The sequence below is a fragment of the Ovis aries genome, chromosome 15, assembly GCF_016772045.2.
Source record: "Ovis aries strain OAR_USU_Benz2616 breed Rambouillet chromosome 15, ARS-UI_Ramb_v3.0, whole genome shotgun sequence".
Taxonomy (NCBI): Eukaryota; Metazoa; Chordata; class Mammalia; order Artiodactyla; family Bovidae; genus Ovis; species Ovis aries.
The window spans coordinates 17,548,305-17,575,836 of record NC_056068.1 but is presented as its reverse complement, the minus strand read 5'-3'; the positions used below and the strand labels follow the sequence as shown (position 1 = coordinate 17,575,836).

At 35.5% G+C, this 27,532-nt stretch overlaps 1 protein-coding gene across 6 annotated transcripts in view; it reads right to left on the bottom strand.

Annotated features, from left to right (window-relative positions):
* The window catches only part of ATM (ATM serine/threonine kinase), a 156,026-nt gene that overhangs the window by 98,639 nt on the left and 29,855 nt on the right, over positions 1–27,532 (bottom strand). For all 6 annotated transcript variants that reach the window (XM_015100899.4, XM_042232886.2, XM_042232883.2 and 3 more), the window contains exons 10-23: positions 20,583–20,752; positions 18,871–19,242; positions 17,929–18,120; positions 17,093–17,188; positions 15,763–15,988; positions 11,071–11,196; positions 10,391–10,516; positions 9,433–9,522; positions 7,004–7,175; positions 5,986–6,185; positions 3,465–3,547; positions 3,212–3,367; positions 2,325–2,400; positions 2,064–2,194 (exon numbers count right to left, since the gene is read on the bottom strand). In XM_015100899.4, the coding sequence (XP_014956385.3) occupies positions 2,064–2,194; positions 2,325–2,400; positions 3,212–3,367; positions 3,465–3,547; positions 5,986–6,185; positions 7,004–7,175; positions 9,433–9,522; positions 10,391–10,516; positions 11,071–11,196; positions 15,763–15,988; positions 17,093–17,188; positions 17,929–18,120; positions 18,871–19,242; positions 20,583–20,752 (2,216 nt within the window). The remainder of the gene's footprint in view (positions 1–2,063; positions 2,195–2,324; positions 2,401–3,211; positions 3,368–3,464; positions 3,548–5,985; positions 6,186–7,003; positions 7,176–9,432; positions 9,523–10,390; positions 10,517–11,070; positions 11,197–15,762; positions 15,989–17,092; positions 17,189–17,928; positions 18,121–18,870; positions 19,243–20,582; positions 20,753–27,532) is intronic.

The window sequence follows — 27,532 nt, the reverse complement described above, 5'->3', positions numbered from 1 at the left end:
TTTGAAATAAAGCACACATTAGCAAACATTACAATGCACTGTGATTTTACTAAAAATAGTCCTAAACCTGAGGAATTAGACATGTTTCTGACCTAGGAAAACATTATTTTCACAATATCAAAATTTTGGACACATCATGTGTTCTAACACGTATATTTATGCAACTGTGTGGTAATCTCTTCAGTGTTCTTTAATTATTGGTCATCTACATTTAAACATAAAAACTGCTCAAATGATTTTTAGCTTTGATGTTTTAAGCATAATGTAATTTTTTTTCAAATATTCATTGATTTTACAAAGTATTAAACACCTGGCACATTCCAAGTGTTATTTTAGGTGCTAAATACACAGGAAAAGAGACAAAGACAAACACTCTCTCGAGCTCATATCCTAGATAAATGTGTTAAAATTAATATTTCAACTGGTGATAAATGCTATAGAGAAAAATAAAGCAGAGAAATTTTGTTTATAGGAGAGTGAGGTGGGAAAGGCAGAGGTAGGTTACAATCTGGAGTTTTAAAATCAACTTAATAACCCATTAAACATGTAGTTCCTAAAATTTAATATTTGCTTCTTCAGGTTGTTATTGTTGTTCAGTTGCTAAATCATGTGCGAATCTTTGTGAACCCATGAAATACAGCACGTCAGGCTTCCCTGTCCTTCGTAAGTTTGCTCAAACTCATGTCCATTGAGTCAGTGATAACAACCAAACATCTCATCCTCTGTTGTTCCCTTCTCCTCTTTCCCTCAATCTTTCCCAACATCAGGCTCTTTTCCAATGAGTCAGCTCTTGGCATGAGATGGCCAAAGCAGCTTCAGCATCAGTCCTTCCAATGACTATTCAGGGTTGATTTCCTTTAGGAATCTCCTTGCTGTCCAAGGTACTCTCAAGAGTCTTCTCCAACACCAGTTCGAAACCATCAATTCTTTGGCACTCAGCCTTCTTTATGGTCCAACTCTCACATGTATACATGACTAATGGAAAAACCATAGCTTTGATTAGACGGACCTTTGTTGGCAAAGTGATGTCTCTGCTTTTTAATATGCTATTTAGGTTTGTCATAGCTTTTCTTCCAAGGAGCAAGCATCTTTTAATTTCATGGCCACAGTCACTGTCTGCAATGATTCTGGAGCCCAGGAAAATGAAATCTGTCACTGTTTCCACTTTTATCCCCATCTATTTGCCGTAAGTGATAGGACCAGATGCCGTGATCTTAGTTTTTTGAATGTTGAGTTTTAAGCCAGATTTTTCACTCTCCTCTTTCACCTTCATCAAGAGACTCTTTAGTTCCTCTTCACTTTCTGCCATTAGAGTGGTGTAATCTGTACATCTGAGGTTGTTGACATTTCTCCTGGCAATCTTGATTCCAGCTTGTGCTTCATCCAGCCCGGAATTTCTCATGACGTACTCTGCACATAAGTTAAATAAGAAGGGTGACAATGATCAGCCTTGATGTATGCCTTTCCCAATTTTGAACCAGTCCGTTGTTCTATGTCTGGTTCTAACCGCTGTTTCTTGACTCGCAGACAGGTTTCTCAGGTGGCAGGTGAGGTGGTCTGGTATTCCCATCCGTTTCAGAATTTTCTACAGCTTGTTGTAATCCACACAGTCAAAGGCTTCTTTAGGTACTCAAACATAAAACACATTCTTGTGGGAGAATCACTCCAATGCCTAATTTTATGTTCACTTGAATAAATATGATTATAATTAGCAAAACGTCAAATGTGCTAATTTTCATTTTATAAACTCATGTAAAATCTCTCTAATACCTAAAAGCCCTGTGTCTCTAATTGGGAGTAGACACATCTCAACCACTTACTAGATGTACGGCACTTACCACCTTACTTTATCTGTCTAAGCCACAGAATTTTCGTTACTAAATTAGATAAAATAATCATATCTAAGTGAAAGAGCTGTCAGAGTTAATAAAAAACAATGCCATGCATACAGTCTATGCTTAGTAATCATATTTTAATATCACTCCTAGTGAGCTATAACTGTGCTAGACATTGAACTGCTATCTGCAGCACTCCAGATACTTCATGAATACTTGACCCATTACCTATTGATTGACTCCGCAGCCAACATGCGAACTTGGTGATGATTATCAGCAAGAAACTGTGGAAATACTTCATTTACAGGAAGATCTTTTCCCTTTACATTCAGAATAGACCATTTTGAATAAGGATCAGCCTATGGGAAAAGATGAATTGAGTTAAATGTGAAATACTAAGAGAAAAACTACCCATTAACAAATAGAAATAAAGACTGCTTTTAAAACGTCACTGGAGACCTTACTAATAATTAAAGTGGAATAACTCACCTCAAGCAAAGTTTTAAGGCAGTTTACTAGTGCCATTCTTACAGAGAATGTACTTTTCCCCTCCTTTGTTAAGTGCCTGAAATTAAGTACATGTCTTAATATCAAGTAATTATTCCAGTAAAAGCATAGTCAAAAAAAAAAATCACTGGACATTAAGATTATTCTAGACAGCTTCCAAAATTATTTTCCATGATAAATTTAATTCTCACTATGCAGTATATACCAATATTCTCACCTTTCAAAAATTCCAGCTAAAATAAATTGGTTTGAAAAGCAGCTTATTTTAATATATTTGTGTCATATGATTATGCCTCATTTGGGGGCTATCACACTTCAGCTAACCATGTTATTGAAAACATGCTTGAAAAGGAAAACATTTTAAATGTTGTATATCAAAGATTTAAAAAACTATATTCTGTACTGATTCAGAAATGCTTACCCACCAAATGGTATTAGGGTTCTGAATTACATATATATGCTCCTCTATAATATCTTAGTATTATTTCACACCGTGACTCTGTGCATGAAACAATCAGATACTGACAAGGCCAACTTGTTCACTTTAGGAATATAAACTACTCAACTGATTTATTAGACTTGTTGCACTTTGCTTTAATTCATCATACTTGTCAAACTATTAAGTGATTCAGAATTCAAAGGGAAATACACTAAACTCACTTTAGGAAGCCAAGCCTTAAGCAGAAAACAATTTAGGTCTTCAAGCAATTAAGAAGGGAAATACAAGTTACATTTCACTATTGTTAAAAAACGTATATAGCTACATTCAAGGATTAGAAGAAATCACTAAAGTAGAAACGCAAAGTTTGCATTTGTATGCAAAAGTGGCAAAAGAAAATCAAGAACTCCATAAAATAATCTATACCCACCAAAATGCTCCAATCACTGTTAGAAACTGTCCTTGAGCATCCCTTGTGTTCTCATCATCCATATTTCTGTGACATAGGTTCATCACTACGTGAAGGACATGGTTTAAAATGGTTTTACAAACATCTTGGTCACGGTGATAAGATGAACACACATTGCTGTGGTGGAAAAAATTTAACTTTATCAGCATAACAGAACACACCAGTTTGGTTTATAAATTGAGAGTGAATATTCTATATGGTTTTAATGTCTTACGGTAGTGGTTTTAGAAGTTTTGCAACATCTTCCATTGGCAAGGGATATTCTTCTCCAGGAAGCGCCTTTAAAAGCACTAGATACTAAGATGAGGGGGGAGGGGGGGAGAATTAGTTTTTTTTCAAATGATATTTATCATTCACTTAAATAAATACATATATGTAAACCATAAATTCACATATATAAATACATGTGCCTATACATACACACTTGAGCAGTGAATTTTTTTTACCAGGCAATAGCAGGAGAGCTTGAAGTCAAAGAGAGTGGGATACAAATCCTAGCACCACAATGTTACTACTTGTGTGGTTTTAAAACTTGCCTTCTCATCTGCCTCTTTGTATTCTCAGCTGTAAAATAAAGATACAGCACTTACCTGGCCAGATTACTGTGAAGATGAAAGGAAATGAATGTAAAGGTCTAAATTTTTTTGACAGCATTCAGTGAGTGACAGTTGTTATCACTGTTGGGATTAACTGCCTGAGCAAGAGTCTGAAACTATGTCACCACCCTCTCAAAACAATACTTGAGGTTTAAAACTTCAATGGTTAAAAACTATTCTATTAATGAATTTTAGAAAGCAGAGATAATTATGCACAGTGAATAATTCATATATCCTGACTTATCATCCTGTAGGCTCTCTATGGTACAATATAAAAGGCTTCTGAGCAACTACTAGCATAATGGTAAGTTATAACTAGGCAGCCAGTTTCTGACATGTCAAATAATTTTCTTGCTGTATTAAGAATCAGAATCCTTCCCCCCCCACCCCGTTCATCTATATTTACAAAAATGTTTCTTACTCCTTCTGATATTATAAAAAGAACATTAAGTTCAGTTCAGTTAAGTCGCTCAGTCATGTCCAACTCTTTGCAACCCCATGAATCGCAGCACGCCAGGCCTCCCTGTCCATCACCAACTCCTGGAGTTCACTCAGACTCACATCCATCGAGTCAGTGATGCCATCCAGCCAACTCATCCTCTGATGTCCCCTTCTCCTCCTGCCTCCAATCCCTCCCAGCATCCAGTTGGACCATTTTAAATATTTGCCATGAGAGTCATGTGTGATATTAGTGAGTGTCTTGAAATGACTTTTAATATCAAAGCCCCAGAAAAGCATACAGCCCTCCCAGCTGGTTGGGGCTAGAGACATTACTAGAGTGTTGCCAGGTTTGAAACCAAGGGATCAAACAGGACTCAACTAAGCATATTTGCCAGAGCTACATGATCAGCCAGGATGCTCACCAAAGCTAGAATATGACAAGAAATTCTATCAGGGACTCAACCTAAATATTTCCAAGGGATTCTAATCGGCATGTTTCCCATGGTTGGGGAAATCACCTGATATGTTTGCCAACTTGCTGCCTGTTACTAGGGATATGACCATAGACTCATCCAGCATACTCACTGAGACAGGAGATCCCCCAACATGTTCACCAGCACTGGGGCCAAGCACCCATGGTCAGGAGATAAGTTATATGCAATAATATTAAGTAAACAAATCCATCGAGGTTAAGTGGAAAGCCAGATTTCTTACTGTTAGGAAGAGAGCTACACATATGGACAGAGAAAAATAAATTCTACAGTGCTGGATTGGAATTGGAGATATCTATCAGTAAATGAGTAGGCTGATGAAGGAAGCAAAGGAAAGAGATTATTTTTATTAAGTCTAAATCTAATGAGGAAACATGAGACAAATTCAAACAGTAGGATTCTATGCAGCAGCTATATTATTCAAAATAGTCATGAAAGATAAGGAAAGAGTAAACAACTCTTCCACACTGAAAGAAACTGAACAGACCTGGGAACTAATAAACAATCAAATTTTTAGTTAACATGATACAATGTTAATTTCTTGATGATTATACATCAATGTTAATTGATGTATAATTAACTGTACAATGTTAATTTCTTGATGATGATACTGTAGTTATATAGGAGAGCATCACTGTTTTTAGAACATATACACTGAAGTAAATCAGCATCATATGTGATATTTAATGGTACAGAAAAAATTATGTGTCTGTGTGTGTGTGTGTCTGTGTGTGTGTGTGTATGGGTATAGCATGCAGAGAAGGATAAGTCAAATGTAGCAAAATGTTACCTACAGAGGCTTAGGAATGAAATATAGGGCATTCTGTAGTATTTTAACTTTATAGCCACTTTGAAATTACTTTAAAGCATATAAACCAAGGTCAAGGCAAGACTCAGGCTTCAATAACAATGTTATGTATTATTTTTACAATCAGAGTCTGTACTTCTTGGCCTGGTTAAAATAATTTATAAAAATTATACCCAAAGAAAAGAAATCTATCCAAAGTCCATTCAAGTCTTAATGTTACAGTATCCACTTAAATGTTTTCACAATACACTAAAAATGTATTTTATAACAGCCTCAGATTCATTTCTCAAGGAAGCAATTTCAATTCTTCAAAGGAACAATGTGATTCTTATATGGCAGTCCATTACATTTAGCTAGCAAGATCAAGTACACCCAAAGCATTTCTTTCCCTGAACTCACCATGTGTAAATGAAGAGATCTCGTAGGATCTAGCATGCTAGAATCAATTAACATTAATAATTCCCTTCGAATATCAGCTGCCCTAAATGACACAATGTTAGTCTGAGCAGTGGTTACACACATACACAAGAACTTGAGTATGTCTAAAGAAAGTAGATCTTGCTTTGATAGATGTTCTTCAGCTAAAGGATTCATGGCACCTAAAAATAAAAAGCACTTATTAAGACTAACAGAGATGGGAAAAAAACAAAGGCTAACAGAGGTGTAAAATAACCACATACATTGAACATTAACACAAGTACCTTCCCTGAACAACAGAAAAAGAAATAAAAATATATGGAAAGCAAAACTATAATAAATTTGATTACACCCTAAAGGCTTCAAAATTCTTTATAAAAGGTTACTCTAGGATTCTGTCATCAAAAAATAGTCTACGGAAAAATCTACATGGGCAAATATTCACTGCAATACCATTAGAAAGGGATGTAGATTTCTGACCAAAAAAAAATGGCCTAGTAAATTATGGTATGTATGTTAAATATGCTATTATACAGCCATTAAAAAGTATGATTATCAACAGCACAAGTACCTAAATGAAAAAACTGCTTCCAGTTAATGTTAAAAGAAAACAGACAAAGGTATAAAAAGGCATCTGAATATTGATGCTGATTATAATTTTGAATTATATGGGTCTATGCAGAAATAACAGAAAAAAGGTAAACAACGATTGCATTATGGGTGCTTTTGCACATCCTGCTTATTATTTCCAAATAACCAATATGTTTAGTTGTCCAAAAATGTTTTTATTCTTTGGCAATTATTTTAAATTCGCCCATGAAGAATAAAATAGGAAACTGATAATAAATTCAACTAAATGTGAGATAATTCTAAACTGTATGAAAGGGAACAATCCCAAAAAGCAAATAAAATGAGCACAAAATAGTATATATGAAGTCTTATAATATCAAATAATACTAGAAAGGTAAAAAAAAAATCTCATGCAATAAAATGTATTTACCAATAGTAATTTGGCTCTTTCCAGATTCATTTGCATCAGTAACACTACTAGCAGGGGAATCATTAAATAGACTCGCGTATGACTGATCCTCCATCCTCATTTGATTTTCATCAGAATCTTCTTCCAGTGATTCTACTTCTCCAAAGTCAAAAGGCTTTTTGATAATGAATGCCTTCAAACAAGAGAAAGAAAGATGTTTCAAGCTGGCTTCTTTCAGAAGTACTCTGCAGTTAAAATTGACCTAATCAAACAATTCACGAATCAGGTGTATAAAATGGATATATAATCTGTACTGTCTATATAGCAGAATAATGCACAATCTTTACAAATGACTTCTTACATTAAGAAACTTCATAATACTGCAAACTGATGAGGATGAAGGTAAGATTATAATGACTATATAGAGGAGAGTATGACTATTTTGGAGGACAATGACAATATCTATCAAAAAGTATCAATAAAATTCATATTCCATTTGAACAAGAAATTCCATTTCTAAAATTTTCCTACATCCTTCAGAGGCACAAAAAGAAGTATACAAAACTAAGAAATTTACTGCAGAATCTTTGGAGAAAAAAAAAACCATTTACAATTTTAATTAAGATCAGTTGGGTTAAAATACACATATGCTATTTTCATATATAATGAAACACCACATTGGTGCAAAACAAGAAAATAAGTAACTCTATAAAGCAGCATGGAAAGATGACCGAGATTTATCATTAAATGAAAATAATCGTTACAGAATATTCTTTCACTTATTAAATATTTGAATATCTACTATGTGCCAGGCACTGTTCCAGACAAAGAAGTATGCAAACCATTGATATGAAAAAGAAAAATATATGTTGCTTGTCTAGTAAGGTTTTTGTTTTTATGAATAGAGAATGCTTTTGAATTTCGGTATGTTATACGCAAGTAATGCTCAAAATTCTCCAAGCCAGGCTTCAGCAATATGTGAACTGTGAATTTCCAGATGTTTAAGCTGGTTTTAGAAAAGGCAGAGGAACCAGAGATCAAATTGCCAACATCCACTGGATCAGCGAAAAAACAAGAGAGTTCCAGAAAAACATCTATTTCTGCTTTACTGACTATGCCAAAGCCTTTGACTCTGTGGATCACAATCAACTGGAAAATTCTGAAAGAAATGGGAATACCAGACCACCTAACCTGCCTCTTGAGAAATCTATATGCAGGTCAGGAAGCAACAGTTAGAACTGGACATAGAACAACAGACTAGTTCCAAATAGGGAAAGGAGTATGTCAAGGCTGTATATTGAAACCCTGCTTATTTGACTTATATGCAGAGTACATCATGAGAAATGCTGGGCTGGAGGAAGCACAAGCTGGAATCAAGATTGCTGGGAGAAATATCAATAACCTCAGATATGCAGATGACACCACCCTTATGGCAGAAAGTGAAGAGGAACTAAAAAGCCTCTTGATGAAAGGTAAAGAGGAGAGTGAAAAAGTTGGCTTAAAGCTCAACATTCAGAAAACAAAGATCATGGCTTCTGGTCCCATCACTTCAGGGCAAATAGATGGGGAAACAGTGGAAACAGTGGCTGACTTAATTTTTCTGGGCTCCAAAATCACTTCAGATGGTGACTGCAGCCATGAAATTATAAGACGCTTACTCTTTGGAAGGAAAATTATGACCAACCTAGACAGCATATTAAAAACCAGAGACATTACTTTGCCAATCTAGTAAGGCTATGGTTTTTCCAGTGGTCATGTATAGATGTGAGAGTTGGACTATAAAGAAAGCTGAGCGCCGAAGAATTGATGCTTTTGAACTGTGGTGTTGGAGAAGACTCTTGAGAGTCCCTTGGACTGCAAGGAGATCCAACCAGTCCATCCTAAAGGAGATCAGTCCTGGGTGTTCATTCAAAGGACTGATGTTGAAGCTGAAACTCCAATACTTTGGCCATCTGATGCGAAGAGCTGACTCATTTGAAAAGACCATGATGCTGGGAAAGATTGAGGGCAGGAGGAGAAGGGGATGACAGAGGATGAGATGGTTGGATGGCATCACCAACTCAATGGACATGGGTTTGGGTGGACTGCAGGAGTTGGTGATGGACCGGGAGGCCTGGCGTGCTGCAGTTCATGGGGTTGCAAAGAGTCGGACACAACTGAGAGACTGAACTGACGTCATACAGAAAAAAGTATTGAGTCTGAATGATTAATTTCCAACCACTTGGTCTATTATTACTCATTGAGAAATTAACAGACAAGCACTATGGTATTGATAATAAGAAGCAAATACATTCTCTCCTGCAAACCAAATAACTTTATTAAATTTCCACATTTTTAAAGTATAAGATGCCATATACTGTGCGATACATCCCTTTGCAAAGAAATTTCAAAGTTATAAAAAGTATGTTAGAGTCAGTGAAATATGATAGTAAAACAGGAAGCATACTTACTAAACTTTTACAAATATCTGCAATGTCATTCATTAGCTTTGATGTTAATAATCGTAAGAAGAAGCCAGATGCAATCTTATTTGGACTGTGCTGTAATTAAGAGAAAACAGCAAGCAAAGATATAAAAACAATTATTCTTCACAGATAATATTTTCTCTTAGTGAATAAAATGTACACTTTCTTTTATACTGGAAATTCTCTATCAGAATAAGCATGGATAAATAGTTTACTATTAGGAACAAGACATACATTGCTTCAAAAATACTAACCTCTTTTCTTAAAGTAATAATAACTGTAGCAAATACCTTGTATTGGATACAAACAGCATTAAAGTAAAATACCAGCTACTGCCCCTAAACACACACAGGAAATAGTCATAGCTTACAGTATATTCTTCCATTCTCTCCTTCCCCTTTTAACCCCCCAAAAAACACTTCTAAAAATATATGCTGATAATATTGATATGGCCATGTACTTAACATTACCTTTAGAAGATGTTTCCAGTTATTATCAATACTCTGGCCTGAATACCCCTCAGGCCTCCTTCAAATCAAAACAGAGATTACACATAGCAGCAATCTTTCCACTAAATTTTATGTAAGTCTATCCGGGCAGAAGAGGGTAACATATGTGCCTGAATAGTTTATCTCATACCTGGCAGTCAAAAAGCTTTTATTAAATGAATGAAAGTACACTGGCAATAAGTTATCAATTAGCTGTTATATAAAAGGAGTAAGACAATCTCAGAAACTTTCCTGAGAATATTAGTTTTGTGAAGTTAGTTTCATGAGAAACTCAGATTACCTGCTGCTTTATTCATCTGAATACTACCTTAATTTATCAATTTAATTTAAAATCAGTATTTCAACTTATGAATGGACCCCCAAAACAGTAAGGACATCAACCAGTTATCAAACTCCTGGAGAGGCTACACTGTCAAGCAGGAAGAACATCTTACCTTGGAACAGTTATGTAAGCAACTTGTACATAGATGTATCATATTTCTCAATGAAACAATTCTAGGTTCTTCACTTGTCTTATTTTTAAACAAAGTGATACTTTCTCCAGCACACTGCATTAGAGACTATTAAGAAAATAAGAAGGAAAAATCCAAACTTCAGGTAAAATCGAGGCTTATTGAAGGCTTTTTTTTGTTTTACTTAACAGGTAAAATTAATGCTTTCAAGAAGTTATTTTGGTTACATAATTAAAAATGAACAATTTTTTAAAAACAACAAATTTTATACCATGTTATCTTTACAAATCACACAGCTGACAAAACAATACCCAGACACAGAAGTTAATTTCATGCTTAGAAAGATTATTTGACTAATGCTTAATTAAGAATTCTTTAGGATAACTGCTCCAGGAAAAACTTTTTAAAAGGATAGATAAAAATCCTTACTTTTGTTAATGAGATTAATTTTCAACATGATATTATTTCAATTGCTGCATTTATATTGGCTTAAAATAATTTCAAATCTTAAGAAAAGAGACATAGTATTATCTCCTCTCAGACTACATGAATGAAACAGTTAACCTATATAACAGTTTGTTTTCCAAACAAATATACCAATTTTCCCAGGAATATATTTCATTCAAATTAATCCAAAACACTATTGATATAAATCTTCCTACCTTGGCTTTCTGGAATAATTCTGATTTGTATGCTTCCTCTTCAGCTAAGACACCCAGGTAACAATAGCAGCCAAGAACACCCACCAAAAGACTTGAACACCGGACAAACATCTCTGAATTTGAAGTCTTAAAATATAAAAAGTTCAAGTATACAGAATAAAAAGTTATATATTTCATAAATCATTTGGAGTACTATTGTTTTTTGCAAGAGCAAATTTTGTCTTCACATTAAAAACTACAGTTAAACAAATTAATAGTGCCATAATTCTGATCATCTCTAAAAAACATCTAAGGGATCCCTGCAGAGCTGTAATAACCAGGGTTCTCAGGAAATACAGAAGTATGTCCTGATGGCCAAGTAACACATCTTTTTCTAAAGTGGCTCGGTGTATTGCCCACATAAGTCCTTAAATATCTAACGTAAGGAAGAAAGAAAGAAAAAACTGATAGGCAAATAACTATCTATAGTTCTTAGAACATGAGCAGAAATCAGATTTATTCATAAAAAGAGACATTAAAATGACATTTTCAGTTTCTAAGAGATAAGGACCTTGATTTACTCAGTTTTCAAACTCCACAGACAAGTACAAGATATTTTTACCAATAGCTACTGTCAATCAATTTTATAGAATTATGTAAGAAATGTGCAAACGTTACAAACAAAAAAAAGATTTTCAGATTTTTCTGTTCCTATATTATATGAAATGGCATTTTAGGAAAAATCACAGGAGATCTCATTACTCTGTAATGAATGTAGTTGTAACTGTAATCCAGAAGAAAGACAGTAATTAAGAGCAAGATAGATCAAATAGGCATGTTGTCCTCTCTCTGGTTCTTTGGATCATAAGTTATGGCTACTGAATCTAGCCATAGTAGCTTGTAGGTTTTATTTTAGTCAACAAATACTTTAAGATTTATTGTATAATAAGGTATTGAAGAAGATACAAAGATCAAGAGAAATTATATATGCCCTTTAATGAGCTTCTAGCATAGTAAATTGGGAGATATCAAGGGAACAGTTTGTGCAAGTATGGGCACGATAAATGACAGAAACTGTCAGGACCTAACAGAAGCAGAAGACATTAAGAAGAGGCGGCAAAAATACAGAGTGAGTAAGTGATAGTTGTTCAGTCATGTCAGACACTTTGCGACGCTATGGACTGCCAGGCTCCTTTGTCCATTAATTCTCCAAGCAAGAACACTGGAATGGGTTGCCATTTTTTTGTCCAAGGATAAGCAGAATAACTATACAAGAACACACAGAAGAACTATACAAAAAGGTCTTAATGACTTGGATAACCATGATGGTGTGGTCCCTCACCTAGAGCTGGATATCATTAGGAAGCATTCTACAAAACAAAGCTCGTAGAGGTGATGCAATTCCAGCTAAGCTACTTCAAATCCTAAAAGATGCTGCTGTTAAAATGCTGCACTCAATGTCAGTAAATTCAGAAATTTCACCAGTGGCCATAGAACTGGAAAAGGTCAGTCTTCATTCCAATCCCAAGAAAGGCAATGCCAAACAGTATTCGAACTACCATACAACTGCACTCATTTCACATGCTAGCAAGGTTAGGCTCAAAGTCCTTCAAGTTAGACTTTAACATCATGTGAACTGGAAACTTTCAGGTGTAAAATGTAAGTTTTGAAGAGGCAGAAGGATCAGAGATTCAACTGCCAACATTCGTTGAATCATGGAGAAAGCAAGGGAGTTCCAGAAAAACATCTACTTCTGCTTCATTAACTAGGCTAAAGCCTGTGACAGTATTCAGTTCAGTTAAGGCCAGTTGCTCAGCTGGGTCCGACTCTTCGTGACCGCATAGACTACAGCACACCAGGCTTCCCTCTCTTTCACCATTTCCCAGAGCTTACTCAAATTCATGTCCACTGAGCTGGTGATGCCACCCAACTATTTCAGTGTGTCATCCCCTTATCCTCCTGCCTTCAATCTTTCCCAGCATCAGTGTCTTTTCCAATGAGTCAGCTCTTCTCATTAGGTGGCAAAAGTGCTAGAAGCTTCAGCTTCAGCATCAGTCTTAGTATATGTGCTGCCGAAGCAAGCACAGCATCAGTCTTTCCAATGACTATTCATGGTTAATCTCCTTTAGGATTGACTGGTTTGATCTCCCTGAAGTCCAAGGGACTGTCAAGAGTCTTCACCAACACCACAGTTCAAAAGCATCAATTCTTCATGCTCAGCCTTCTTTATGGTCCAACTCTCATTAAAGCAGAAGTAGTCAATAAAGCAGAAGTAGATGCTTTTCTGGAACTCTCTTGCTCTTTTCTATGATCCAATGGATGTTGGCAATTTGATCTCTGGTTCCTCTACCTTTTCTAAATCCAGCTTGTACATCTGGAAGTTCTGTTACACAGTGTTGAAGCCTAGCTTGGAGGATATTGACCATTACTTTCCTAGGATGTGAAATGAGTACAACTGTGTGGTAGTCTGAACCTTCTTTGGCATTGCCCTCCTTTGGGATTGTAATGAAAACTGACCTTTTCCAGTTCTGTGGCCACTGGTTAAGTTTTCCAAATTTGCTGGTGTATTGAGTGCAGCCCTTTACCAGCATCTTTTAGGCTATGAAGTAGCTCAGCTAGAATTCCATCACCTCTACCAGCTTTGTTCAGTGATGCTTCCTAAGGACCACTTGACTTCACATTCTAGGATGTATGGCTTATGTGAGTGATCACATCATCGTGGTTATTCAGGTCATTAAGATCTTTTTTGTATAGTTCTTCTGTATATTCTTGTCACCTCTTCTTAACATCTTTTGCTTCTATTAGGCCCATATCATTTCTATCTGTTATTGTGCCCATTTTTGCATGAAATTCTCCCTTGGTATCTCCAATTTTCTTGACGAGATCTCTAGTCTTTCCTATTCTATTGTTTTTCTTTTTTTTTTTTGGCGTTGTTCACTTAAGAAGGCTTTCTTATCTCTCCTGCTACTTTTTGGAACTCTGCATTGAGATGGGTATATCTGTCCTTTTCTTCTTTGCCTTTCACCTTCTCTTCTTTTCTCAGCTATTTGACAGTATGGATTACAACAAATTGTGGTAAATCCTTCAAGAGATGTAAATACGAGACCACCTTATTTATCTCCTGAGAAACCTATATGCAGATCAAGAAGCAACAGTTAGAACCAGAGATGGAACAAATGACTAGTTCAAAATTGAGAAAGGAGTATGACAAGGCTGTATACTGTCACTCTGCTTATTTAACTTATAAGCAGAGTTCATCATACAAAATGCTGGTCCAGATGAATCACAAGCTGGAATCAAGATTGCTGGGAGAAATACCAGCAGTCTCAGATATGCAGATGATACCACTCCAATGGCAAATAAAGTGAAGAGGAACTAAAGAGCCTCTTGATAAAAGTGAAAGAGAAGAGTGAAAATGCTGGCTTGAAACTCAGCATCCAAAAAATGAAGATCATGGCATCCAGTTCCATCACTTCATGGTAAATAGAAGGGGAAAAAGTAGAATCAGTGACAGATTTTATTTTCTTGGGCTCCAAAAATCACTGCAGATGATGACTGCAACCATGAAATTAAAAGACGCTTGCTCCTATGACAAACCTAGACAGCATATTAAAAGCAGACATACCACTTTGCCAACAAAAGTCTATATAATCAAAGCTACAGCTTTTCCAGGAGTCATGTGCAGAGTAAGGGCTGAACCATAAAGAATGCCAAAGAATTGATGCTTTTGAATTGCGGTGCTGGAGAAGATTCTTGAGAGTCCACTGGACAACAAGGAGATTGACCAGTAAATCCTAAAGGAAATCAACCCTGAATATTCATTAGAAGAACTGATGCTAAAGCTGAAGCTCCAATCCTTTGGCCACCTGATATGAAGAGCCGATTCACTGGAAAAGACCCTCATGCTGGGAAAGACTGAAGACAAAAGGAGAAGGGGGTGGCAGACGACGAGATAGTTAGACAGCATCACTGACTCAACGTACATGAGTCTGAGCAAACTCTGGGAGACAGTAGAAGACAGCAAAGCCTGGGATGCAACTCCATGGGGTTGCAAAGAGTCAGACATGACTTAGCGACTGAGCAACAACATGAAAATTAAAAGATACATGGCTGAGATTATCAAAAAAGGCTTTCATGAGGATTTTGACATGTGGATTATTTGAACACATAGAAATGGGTAGAAAGACATAGGAGTTTTGGTAAGAGAACAGCACACACAATGAGAATTTTTTGATTTTAAGATGACATCAGAAATGATATGTAAGACATCACTAAATGACTGCTTAAATATGGGTGACTGTTAGTTCATTTATCAATGACTTCTCTCCCTTTTCAAGTGCAACCAAAATCTATTAGATTAGTTTAAATTATGTCCTTTTCTGTTCTTATAAAATTTCCCTCCTCTGAATTAAGGTTCTTTTTCATCAAATAATTCGTATATTCAAAACTATTATTACTGCCCATTAACCTACCCAAAGAAATCTACTTTTTTAATGTCTGTAAGAATTTCTGGTTAAAAAAATAATTATTTTTCTTCAGTTTTACTTTTTTCATTCTAAGTTTTTTCCCAATTTGTAGACATGTGCTATTACTTTGCTTTTAAAATTAAGCTTCTCATCATTCTTAAGGCCTTTCCTGACACTATTTCTCCTTCCTAACAGTCTACCAAAGTAGAATCAAACACAGGCTTTAGCTCTTCTTGAAAAATCTCACCTCAGATGAGTAGTTACTTAGAAGCTGTTCTGATAGTCTCAAAAGATAGCGATCCAGTGACTCCTTGAGGTTTTGGTGGACAGAAAAGCCTACACTGGATTGGTGCTTCTCTATTGTATGTTCTTTCACAATGGTTAAAAAATCCATCTTGTCAAAAGTTGTCTGAAGAAACAGATCTTCAGCTTCTGAGAATGAAGGTTCTTCTGTATCTTTTTGGTGTTGCTCACTTTAAAGAAGTAAGATTTTAAATTTATAAGATCAAATTGTCTACTATTTTACCTTCATACAGCATCAAATAAAACATTAACTTAGCATTAACACTGAATCTATTTTATTCAAAGATTGCTCATGTAATTAGTGAATTATTCTTTTAAATGCTTTTCTTCTTTGGATTTTGATAACTACTTACATTGAATTTCATTATTCAGTAGCAATTTCACTAACAAATGGACAAGAGAAATAAAAGATTCAATCTAAAAGGCAAATTCAGGAAATATCAAAAAAACATTAATTAACAATAGATATAAACATTAAGAATAACATTATCTAAGGGACTTCTCTGGTGGGCCAGTGGTTGAGAATCTGCCTTGCAATGCATGGGACACAGGTTTGATTCCTGGTCAGATCCCACATGCAGTGGAGCAACTAAGCTTTCACGTGGCAAGCACTAAGCCTGTGCACTCTGGAGCCTGCTTGCCACAACTAGAGAGCTCATCTACCGGGCCCACGTGCCAAACCGAGAGTCTGTATGCTACAATAAAAGATCCCACGTGTCGCAACTCAGACTCGAGGCACACAAATAAATAAAGAAAAGAAAATGAAAAACAAATTGTCTGAAAACTTTTCCCTTTTTTTCACATTTCTCCAAAATGTAGATTTATTTCGTATTATGCCCTCTTGAGAAAGACTAGAAACTTCATGCCAGTGAATCATTTTCAGTCACAGTGATAAACATAAGCCTCTGAAGCCAATCGACCAAAATGGGGTTTTTAGATTTTTGTTTTCCCTATACTAAATTATCATTAGTTTTTAAAGTAGTCATTCAGATTTTATTTGACATATAGAAAAACCCTTTCCCACATGATGTTTATGTTCTTAATATCCCATCATAAATACATTACAGAACATAAATTATAATTATTGAAATAAAAGAAATTTAATTAAGAAATTTTACTTAAGAAATTTTAATTAAGAAATTTTCCCTTGCCTAACAGTTATAATTTTTTTAATTGACCAATTTGGTTCACAATTTTTAAGATGTAGCTACCACTCTGCTAAAATTATTATCTTTGTTAATTAAAACAACACAGAACTCCATTAGGAAACATACCATTCTGGCACACTTTGGAAAAAATTCATCGCTGCTTTACAATTTTTCATAGTGAGACTCACGAGAATTTTCTCCAGGGTAAGATGAGGAAAATTACTATGAAGTAAAAATATAGATCTTTACTTAAAAGACCAAAAGCCATTTAAAGCATTCTTTAAACTTAAACGCCCACGCTTAACTAAAAATATTGATCTCTAAAATTTGGACCCCAAATTGAAACTGTTTCCATCTGTACTAAATTTCTTAACAATTGAAAAAGTACTTAAGGAACATAAACTTTTTGTTACTATCATTTTCAGGACTTCTAGATATAGGACCACATTCAATTTTCAAAGAGCCTAAACAACTGTGAAATTAAAGTCAAATCACTAGGATCCAGAGGAGCCCCTTCAATCACTCAGTTCCAATTACTGACTGAGGAAAGGTTAAGTGGGCAAGTTGCTCCCCATTTTAGTGCTTAGGTACCAGTTTGTCTTTTTTCATTTCTTTCCCTCATTAATTTAACATATTTAGCCCAGAAAGCATTCTCCTTATGATTCCACGATATACCTGAGTGGATGTATGTTCAGATGGACCTATTCAGGGACAATCATAAACATGTAACTCTCACTGGTCTAGGTAGTGAGAGAAAACAAAGTAAAAGAACTTGGGCAAAGATTCAGGTACAAAGACACAGAACACTATAAAAACAAAGGGACTGCTTAATAGTTAGGACTAATTCTGGAAAATCCTGGAAAATCACTGCAAAATAAAGCCATCTAGTATCAAATAAGAAATGGAGAGCACCTTACAAAATAAATTTTAAAAGCAGCAGCATGCTAAGGAACTCAAATTACCTGCAAAGAATTGGAGGTAGTTCTGTACTGTCTTCAAAGTCATCCTCTAACTGACAGAATAAGAGCCATTTCATTATCAATTCCTTTAAAGAATTTCTGCTTACATCACATATATTTTTCTCAATTCCTATTTTTACTGATTCTGGAACTACACAGATTGTCAGTGCCAAAGTCAAACAGCATACTGCAGGACTGTCGCAAAACAAAAGACAATTAATATTAAAAGTAAACTTTTTGCATAGAATACAAACTATGGTTACCAAAGGGAAAAGGAGGTGGGAGAGGGATAAATTAAGAATTTGGGATTATCAGACATAAATTACTATGTGTAAAATAGATATACAACAAGGTCCTACTATATACAGAAGGAACTATATTCAACATTCTATAATAAACCATAATGGAAAAGAATACGAAACAAACAAACAAATATATATACACACACACACACACACACACACACACATATAGAAAAAACTGAATCACTTTGCTTATATACCAGAAACTAACACAATATTGTAAATCAACTATACTTCAGTTTTAAAACAATTAGGCTCTTAGAGGGACAGGGACCATGTGTATCTCTTTACTACTCTGTGGTCAATTTTTAGGACATGTCCTGGCACACGGTAGATATATAAACTTTTATGGACTAAATGAGCACAAAAAATTCGACTACATTTGAGAAAATTCTTGACTAAGTACTATCTTATTGTAACAGTATGCAATACTAAAAGAAATAGTTTATTCTATTTATGAGCAAACAGATATGTAATCTTTAAAACTGGGTTTAGTAATCTCTTCATATTTCAAACTTATTTATTAAGACTTCCTTAACAAACGAAAGAATCTGAAACAGAATTTAACATATTTTTAACTGAAGTTAGAAATTACAAAAATCAGGAAATATATGCTGCAAAATATAATTAATAGTCAACTTACCATGAAGGTCTACAGGCTGACCCAGTAAATAACTTCCAGAATTCTCTGTCAACCTCAACTAAACTGCCTTGAATTATGGCTCCAAGTAAGCCAAAGTTTTCTGTTTGTATTTGTTCAGAACTTATACCACGAAAAGTAATAGACCAAATTTTAATCCAGATTTTCAATAAATCTGACTTCAGTGAGCTTTCTAGGTTTGACCTCTTGCCTTGACACAATGCAACTTCCATAAGACATCGTAACACATATGGTGTGCGTTCCCCATGTCGCTGTTGAGGTAGAAGCTGGTATAGTATCATTAGTAATGGTGACAACTCACAGTTAGGTAAACTTGCAGGATATTTTGATATTAATTGAGTTGCGATTTGTAACCTAAAAAAAAAAGTACAAATAATTTGAAAATTATTCTACTGCATTAAGATGCCAAAAGAAAATAAATATATAGACATAGTACTCATACAATATCCTAATTAGAACATTGTCATCATCATTTTCCAGACTACCCTCAAAATAAACTGGCTGTTAGTAATTATTTGGTCCTACTTCCTAAAGTGGCAAGAAGATTGACAACATTTTGGCTAGCTGGGTAAGCTATCATATTTTGCTCACAAATAACTAAATTTGCTTATAAATAACTAAATTACCAATATTCTACTTCTTACTGCACACTTCCCTGCCCTTCAGCCACCAACAACATACCTTTAGAACAAAAACCAAAAAAGAAATGTTTCCCCCGACATTAATTCAGTTAATTCAGTATTTGCTGCCAGTTCCCTAGAATGTGTGCGACTCAAGAATAGGAACTATAACTTATTCACTCTCTACCCCTTATGCCTGGCACATAGTAGGTGTTCAATAAATGACCTCACCAAATGGACAAATTAAAGAATATGAAACAGGTACCATCAACTATAGGAAATAAATAAGAATTTGGCAGTAAGTATCAAAATCAATATATATCCCCCCCTAACAACTCAACTATATTTAAATATTACATTGACATGGGAAAAATCATAGAACATTATTCACAAAAGTATGACTAATCTATGAATTTGTAACTGTTCTTAGGCTAGCTGCTCAACCTTTCTCAGTTGCAGTTTTCTTTTTGGTAAAACAAAAAAGGCTGAACTGTAAGAATTCTATAGATTCCTACTAGACCTAAAACTTTGTGATTTCACAGAATTCCACAATTTATATAATTACTTAAATAACTGTGAATGCTATGTAAGACTAAAGAACAGAGCAAATAATAAAAAGTGCCTTTAACATGGAATAAGGTTCAAATTATTCTCCAAATTCTGAATGCTATCTTTAATTTCTTCCTAATTTAATTATATTAGAAGGTGCTATGCATGGTAAAATTTCTTTCTGTTGAGGTATAGAACTCAGTGAATTCCAAGAGGCACACTGTACAGATTGCCCACCAATCAGCCATTTCTCCCTTCCTTCTTGCTATGGGAATACGCATAGAAAAGGCCCTAGTTCTAGCCCCAGGAGATGAGTCATGAAGGTGGTTATCTCACCAGATCCTGGTTATCTCAGTAAGTGGTTATCTCAGCATGACATTCCCCTTTAGTCAGTAACTGCTTTGGGAGTGGCCAAGTGTGACCTAGTTCTGGCTAGGCCAGTGAGGTAAAGGAATCTACTGGAGGTCTTGTGAGAAAAATTAATGAGACTAAAATGACACTGAAAGAGAAAAAAAGAACACTTACCAAGGTACAATTTCAAAATCATTCTGTGACTTCTGAAGGTGATCTTTTATTACTTCCCAGCCTAATTCTATCTTCCTCTTTTTGCAAGGTACACTGTAATCAGTAAGTTCTTTTTGTGTGGTTGTGTAAGACTGAGAAATCTCCAAAGATCTAGAATCTTCATTAAAAACCTGAAAAATAACAAAGGAAAATATATTTAATATTGCTATTATTTCTAATAGTTTAATAGAAAAAAAAGGTTCCTCCTCAGCTGACAATAAGGTTAGTCATAAGGAGTAACAAATTACTGAAATATATGGATATGACATATAGAAATAAACATTTTGCAGATAATAATGGCTCTCTAGAAAGCAGACATTACCAAGTAGAATATTAGCTATACTGTTTGGGAAAATTTACTAAAAGCACCAAAACATCTAAAAGTAGAGAAAAAATCCCAATTTTCAAAAGGATTAAATCAAAAATTTAGTGTTAAGAAAATATTTGACAAGCGAAATCATCCTTGCATGGTACCCAAATCTCTGGGGAAAATCTTTACTTAAGAAACATTAAGTCTCAATTTCACTTATTTCTGCTCTAATTTTTATGAATTCTTTCTTTTTAGTAACTGGGTTTTGTTTGTTCTTTCTCTACCTCCTTTAGGTGTAAGGTTAGGTTATTTATTTGAGCTTTTTCTTATTTTCTGAGGTAAGCTTGTATTGCTATAAACTTAGATGTGTCTCACAGGTTTTATTTGTTTTTAGTATTTTTTTAATATATACATTTTATTGAAGTATAGTTGACTTAACAATGTTTCAAGTGCACAGCAAAGTGATTCAGTTATACAAATACACATACATTATTTTGGAAATTACTTTCCATCATAGGTTATAACAAGATATTGACTATAGTTCCCTATGCTATACAGTGAACCTTTCTTGCTTGCTACATATCTACTTTTTAACTATAAATCTACCATTCTATTTATAATAAGTCAAACAAATGGAATCAAAACTTCACAATTTTTTTAGTCAGGCAAAGATGCATGTTTTCCAAAATTTTTATATTTATAAGTATTTAAAAGTATATATAGTATATAATATAAATATTATAAATATTCATATATATGTATACAAAAGCTTTTCTACTACATTGATAAAGGCTTCAGAAAGAACATAAAAAAAGGAGATGGAGAATATAAACTAAATGAAATGGGAACAGTGATTATGAAATAGAAAAAGTGAAACAAACTAGATAAAAGTAAAAGATCATTGAATAGTCCAGTTGCTTTTAAACATGACTGCTCTTATAAACTTATTTGGAGCTCTGGAGGAAAAAAAGCTGTATCTGAGCATTTGTATTTTTCAAAACATTTGAAGATAACTCTGATATGCAACTGGATTTTAAAAAGGAATATCAGGTTTTTCTACTAGATCCTAGTTTTGATAATACAGAATTCTATTACTTTTCTGTGGACCAATCATGATACAATGGTATTAAGTGAGTAATAGTTACATAATCACAACAGTAAAAGATGTTTATCAGTTTTCACAATTAATAGCCAGACATAAAGTAAAAGATAATTACAACTGCAAGCCATAATGGGAACATAATTAACTTAACAATATAAAATAATTACATACAATTTGCGGGGGGTAAAGCAGAGGTAAGTGGAAGGGCATACACGCACATGCTCTCATCCACTCAGTCAGTCTATATCTTTTGGTTGGTGCATTTAATCCATTTACATTTAAGGTAATTATCAACAGAGGAACCTGGCAGGTTACAGTCCATGGGGTCCCAAGAGTCGGACATGACTTAGCAACTAAACCACCACCACTACCACCACCACCACCATCAATATGTATGATCCTATTACTGTTTTCTTAATTGTTTGGGGTTTATTTTCTGTAGGTCTTTTCTTTTTCTTGTGTTTCCTGTGTAGAGAAATTCCTTTAGCATTTGTTGTAAAGATAGTTTGGAGGTCCTGAGTTCTCTTGATATACGCTTTGTCTGGAAAGCTTTTGATAGCACCATAATATGTGAAGGCGAGTCATGCTGCGTAGAGCATTCTTGGTTGTAGGTTCTTCCCTTTCTTCCCTTTCATCATCATACCATTCTCTACAGGCTTGTAGAGCTTTTATTGAGAAACCAGTTGATAGCCTGATGGGAGTTCCTTGTGTGTTATTTGCTGTTTTCCCTTGTTGCTTTTAGTATTTTATCTCTGCCTTTAATTTTTGTCAGTTTGATTACTGTCTCAGTGTGTTCCTCCTTGTGTTTATCCTTCCTGGGACTCTCTGTGCTTCCTGGATTTGGTTGACTATTTCCTTTCCCATGTTCAGGAAGTGTTCAGCTATTATCTCTTCAAATATTTTCTCAGGTCCTTTCTCTCTCTCTCTGTTCTCCTTCTGGGACCCCTAATATAATACGAATGTTGGTGCATTTAATGTCCAAGAGGACTCTTACGCTGTCTTCATTTCTTTTGATTTTTTCCCCTATTTTCTGTTCTGTGGCATTGATTTCCACCATTCCGTCCTCCAGGTCATTTATCCATTCTTCTGCCTCAGTTACTCTGCTCTTGATTCCTTCTAATGGCACCCCACTCCAGTACTCATGCCTGGAAAATCCCATGGACGGAGGAGCCTGGTGGGCTACAGTCCATGGGGTCGCTAAGAGTCGGAGACGACAGAGCGACTTCACTTTGACTTTTCACTTTCATGCATTGGAGAAGGAAATGGCATCCCATTCCAGTATTCTTGCCTGGAGAATCCCAGGGATGGCAGAGCCTGGTGGGCTGCCATCTATGGGGTCGCACAGAGTTGGACACGACTGAAGCAACTTTGTAGTAGTAGTAGTAGTAGTAGTAGTAGTAGTAGTAGTAGTAGTAGTGTATTATTCATTTCTGTTTGTTCTTTAGCTCTTCTAGGTCTTTGGTAAACATTTCTCACATCTTCTCAATCTTTTCTTCCATTCTTTTCCTGAGGTCCTGGATCATCTTCACTATCTTATTCCAAATTCTTTTTCTGGAAGGTTGCCTATCTCCAATTCGTTTAGTTGTTTTTCAGGGATTTTATCTTGTCCCTAATTCTCAGACATAACTTTCTGCTTTTCCATCATGATTAACTTTCTGTAAAATGGTTTTTGTTTTAGCTGCTATGAGACTGTGCTTCTTGCTTCTTCTGTCTGCCCTCTGATGGATGAAGCTAAGAGGCTTGTGTAAGCTTCCTGATGAGAGGGACTGGTGATGGGAAAAACTGGGTCTTGATCTTGTGGACAGGGCCTTGCTCAGTAAAGCTTTAATCCAATTATCTACCGATGGGTGGGGCTGCATTCCCTAATGGTTGTTGCTCGCCTAAGGTGAGCCAGTCCTAGGGTCTATGGGCCCTATGGTAGGGTTAATGGTGAACTCCAAGAGGGTTGATGCCAAGGAGGAACATTCCAGTGCCCCGTCCCTGTAGTGAGTCCCTGCCAACCCACAAGGCCCTCGAACACCATCAGGTAGTTTTGGTTCAGTTTCCTATGGGGTCACTGCTCCACTCCTATGGGTCTCAGTGAGCACAAAATTTTGTTTGTGCCCTCCAAGACTAGAGTCTCTGTTTCCCTCATTCCTCTGGAAGGCCTATAATCAAATCCTGCTGGCTCTCAAGGCCAGATTCGCTGGGAATTCCCAGTCCTTTTGGCAGATCCCCATGCTGGGAAGCCTGAGTTGTGGTTTAGAACGTTCACAATAGTGCAAGAACAACTTTGGTTTTACTGTTCTCCAGTCTGGGTGACCCACCCAACACGTGTGGGATTTGATTTTATCATGATTGCACCCCACCTACTGTTTCGTTGGGGCTGCTTCTGTGTCTTTAGACGTGGGATATCTTTTCTTGGAGGGTTCTAGCATACTCCTATCAATGGTTGTTCAATACTTAGTTGTAATTTTGGTACTCTCACAGGAGGAGTTGAGTGCACGTACTTCTACTCTACCATCTTGAACTTGAAGTCCAGTTTTATTTATTTTTTTAATTTTATTTTATTTTTTTAATTTTATTTATTTGTTTTTGGCTGCACTGGGTCTTTGTTACTATGCCTAGGCTTTCTCTAGTGATGGCAACCAGGGGCTACTCTCTAGTTGAGGTGTGAGACCTTCTTATTGTGGTGACTTTTCTTATTCAAAAGCATGGGCTCTAGAGTGCATGGGCTTCCATAGTTGCAATGTGTGGGTTCAGTTGTTTTAGCCAATGGGCTTAGTTGCCCCATGACATGTGGAATCTTCCTGGACCAGAGATCAAACCTGTGCCCCCTGCACTGGCAGGCGGATTCATAACCACCTTAACTGGACCACCAGGAAAGTCCTCCAATAGGTTTTAGATAAACGGAATAGAGACTAAAAAAACAATAGAAAACATCATTGAATCTAAAAGATGGTTCTTGAAAAAATAAAATTGATAAACCTTTAGCTAGACTCATCAAGAAAAAAAAGGGAGAGGGCACAAATCAATATAATCAGAAATTAAAAATAAGTTACAGCTAACGCCACAGAAATGCAAAGGATCATTAGAGACTACTGTAGGCAACTGTATGCCAATAAAATGGACAACCTAGAAAAAACAAATTCTTAGAAAGGTACAGTCTCCCAAGACAGAACTGGGAAGAAACAGAAAATGTGAACAGACCAATAAACAGTAATGAAACTGAATCAGTAATTTTTAAAACTTCCAACAAGCAAAAGTCCAGCAACACATGCCTTAACAAGTGAATTCTATAAACATTTATAGACTTAACACCTATCCTGAAACTTTCACAAAACTGTGGAGCCAGGAACAATTCTGAACACATTCTGTGAGGCCAGCATCATCCTGATACCAAAACCAGACAAATATATCATAGAAAAAGAAAACTACAAACCAATATTACTGATGAACAGATGCAAAAATCCACAACAAAATACTAGCAAAAAAAAAATCCAACAATAGGTTAAAAAGATCATACCTTATGATCATGTGGGATTTATCCCAGAAATGCAAGAATTTCTCAATATTTGAAAATCAGTAATATGTTATACCACATTAACAAGGTGAAAAATAAAAATCATATGATCATCTCAATAGATAGAATATAAAAAACTTTTGATAAAACTCAACATCCATTTATAATGAAAACTTCCTAGAAAGCAGACGGAGGAAACATATGGCGAAAAGTTGAAAGCATTCCTCTGAGATCAGGAAAAGAAAAGAATGTCCACTCTCACCACTTTTATATAATATGACTTTGAAAGTCCTAGCCATGGCAATCAGAAAAAAAAAAAAAAAGGAATCTAAACTGGAAAGGAAGAAGTAAACTGTCACTGTTTTTGTGGATGATAGGATATTATACATAGAAAATCCTAAAGATGTCACCAGAAAAACTACAAGAGTTCATCAATGAACTGGGTAAAGATGTAGGATATAAAATTAATATACAGAAATCTGTTACAATTTTATACACTAACAACAAACTACCAGGAAGTGAAATTAAGGAACAATCCCATTTACCACTGCCTTAGAAAGAATAAAATATCTAGGAATAAACCTTTTGCCTATAGGAGGCAAAAAGCCTGTTCTCAGAAAACTGTAACACTGATAAAAGAAACTAAACGCAACACAAACAGATGGAAAGATATGCTGTTTTCTTGGATTGGAGAAATCAATATTATTAAAATGACCATATTACCCAAGGCAATCTATAGATTCAACACAATCCTTATCAAAATGCCAATGACGGACTTCCCTGGTAGTCCAGTGATTAGGACTCTATGTTTCCACTGCAGGGGTGGGGGGTGGGAGGGGGGAATGGGTTCAATTCCTGGTTGAGGAACTAAGATCCTGCATGTTGTCTGTGGCCAAAACAAAATGACACTAATGATATTTTCCCCAGAACCAGATCAAATAACTTTAAAATTTGTATGGAAACACAAAAGACCCAAAATAGCCAAAACAGTCTTGAGAAAAAGGAACAGAGCTGGAGGAATCACACTCCCTGCCCTCAGACTATACACACTACAAAGGTTATGATAATCAAAAGAGTATGGAACTGGCACAAAAACAGACACATAGATCAATGGAACAGTGTATAGTAGAGAAATAAACCCTTGTACTTATGGTCAGTTAATGTATGACAAAGGAGAGAAGAATATACAATGAAGAAAAGACAGTCTCTTCAATAAGTGGTGCTGGGGAAACTGGACAGCTACATGTAAAAGAATCAAATTAGAACATTCTCCAACACTATATTTTAAAAAAAAATTGGATTAAAGACCTAAAAGACTGAATACTAAAAACCTCCTAGAGGAAAAGATAAGCAGAACACCTTTCAATATAAATCATAGCAATACTTTTTTTTATCTGCCTCTTAAAGAAAAGGGAAGTAAAAACAAAATAAACAAATGAGACCTAATTAAACACACAAGTTTTGAACACCAAAGAAAAGTACCCACAAAACAAAAATACAACCTAATGAATGGGAGAAAATGTTAGCAAATGATATGACCAGTAATGGGTTAATATCCAACATATATACACAACTCATATAACTTATCAAATAAACAAACAACCTGATTAAAAAATGGGCAGAAGGGGAAATTCCCTGGTGGTACAGTGATTAGGAATCTGCCTGCCAATGCAGGAGACAGGGGTTCGATCCCTAGTCTGGGAATATTCCACATGCCACAGAGCAACTAAGGCCTTGCTCCACAACTCATTGAGCCTGTGTGCTGCAACTACTGAAACCCATGCACCTAGAGTCCATACTCCATAACAAGAGAGGCCAGCACAGTGAGAAGCCAGTGTACTGTGATGAAGAGTAGCCCCTGCTCACCACAACTAGAGAAAGCCCATGTGCAGCAACAAAGACGCAGTGCAACCAAAAATAAAATAAATAAAAAAATAAGTTTTTAAAAATGGGCAGAAGACCTGAACAGACATTTTTTTTAAAGAGGAAATGCAGAT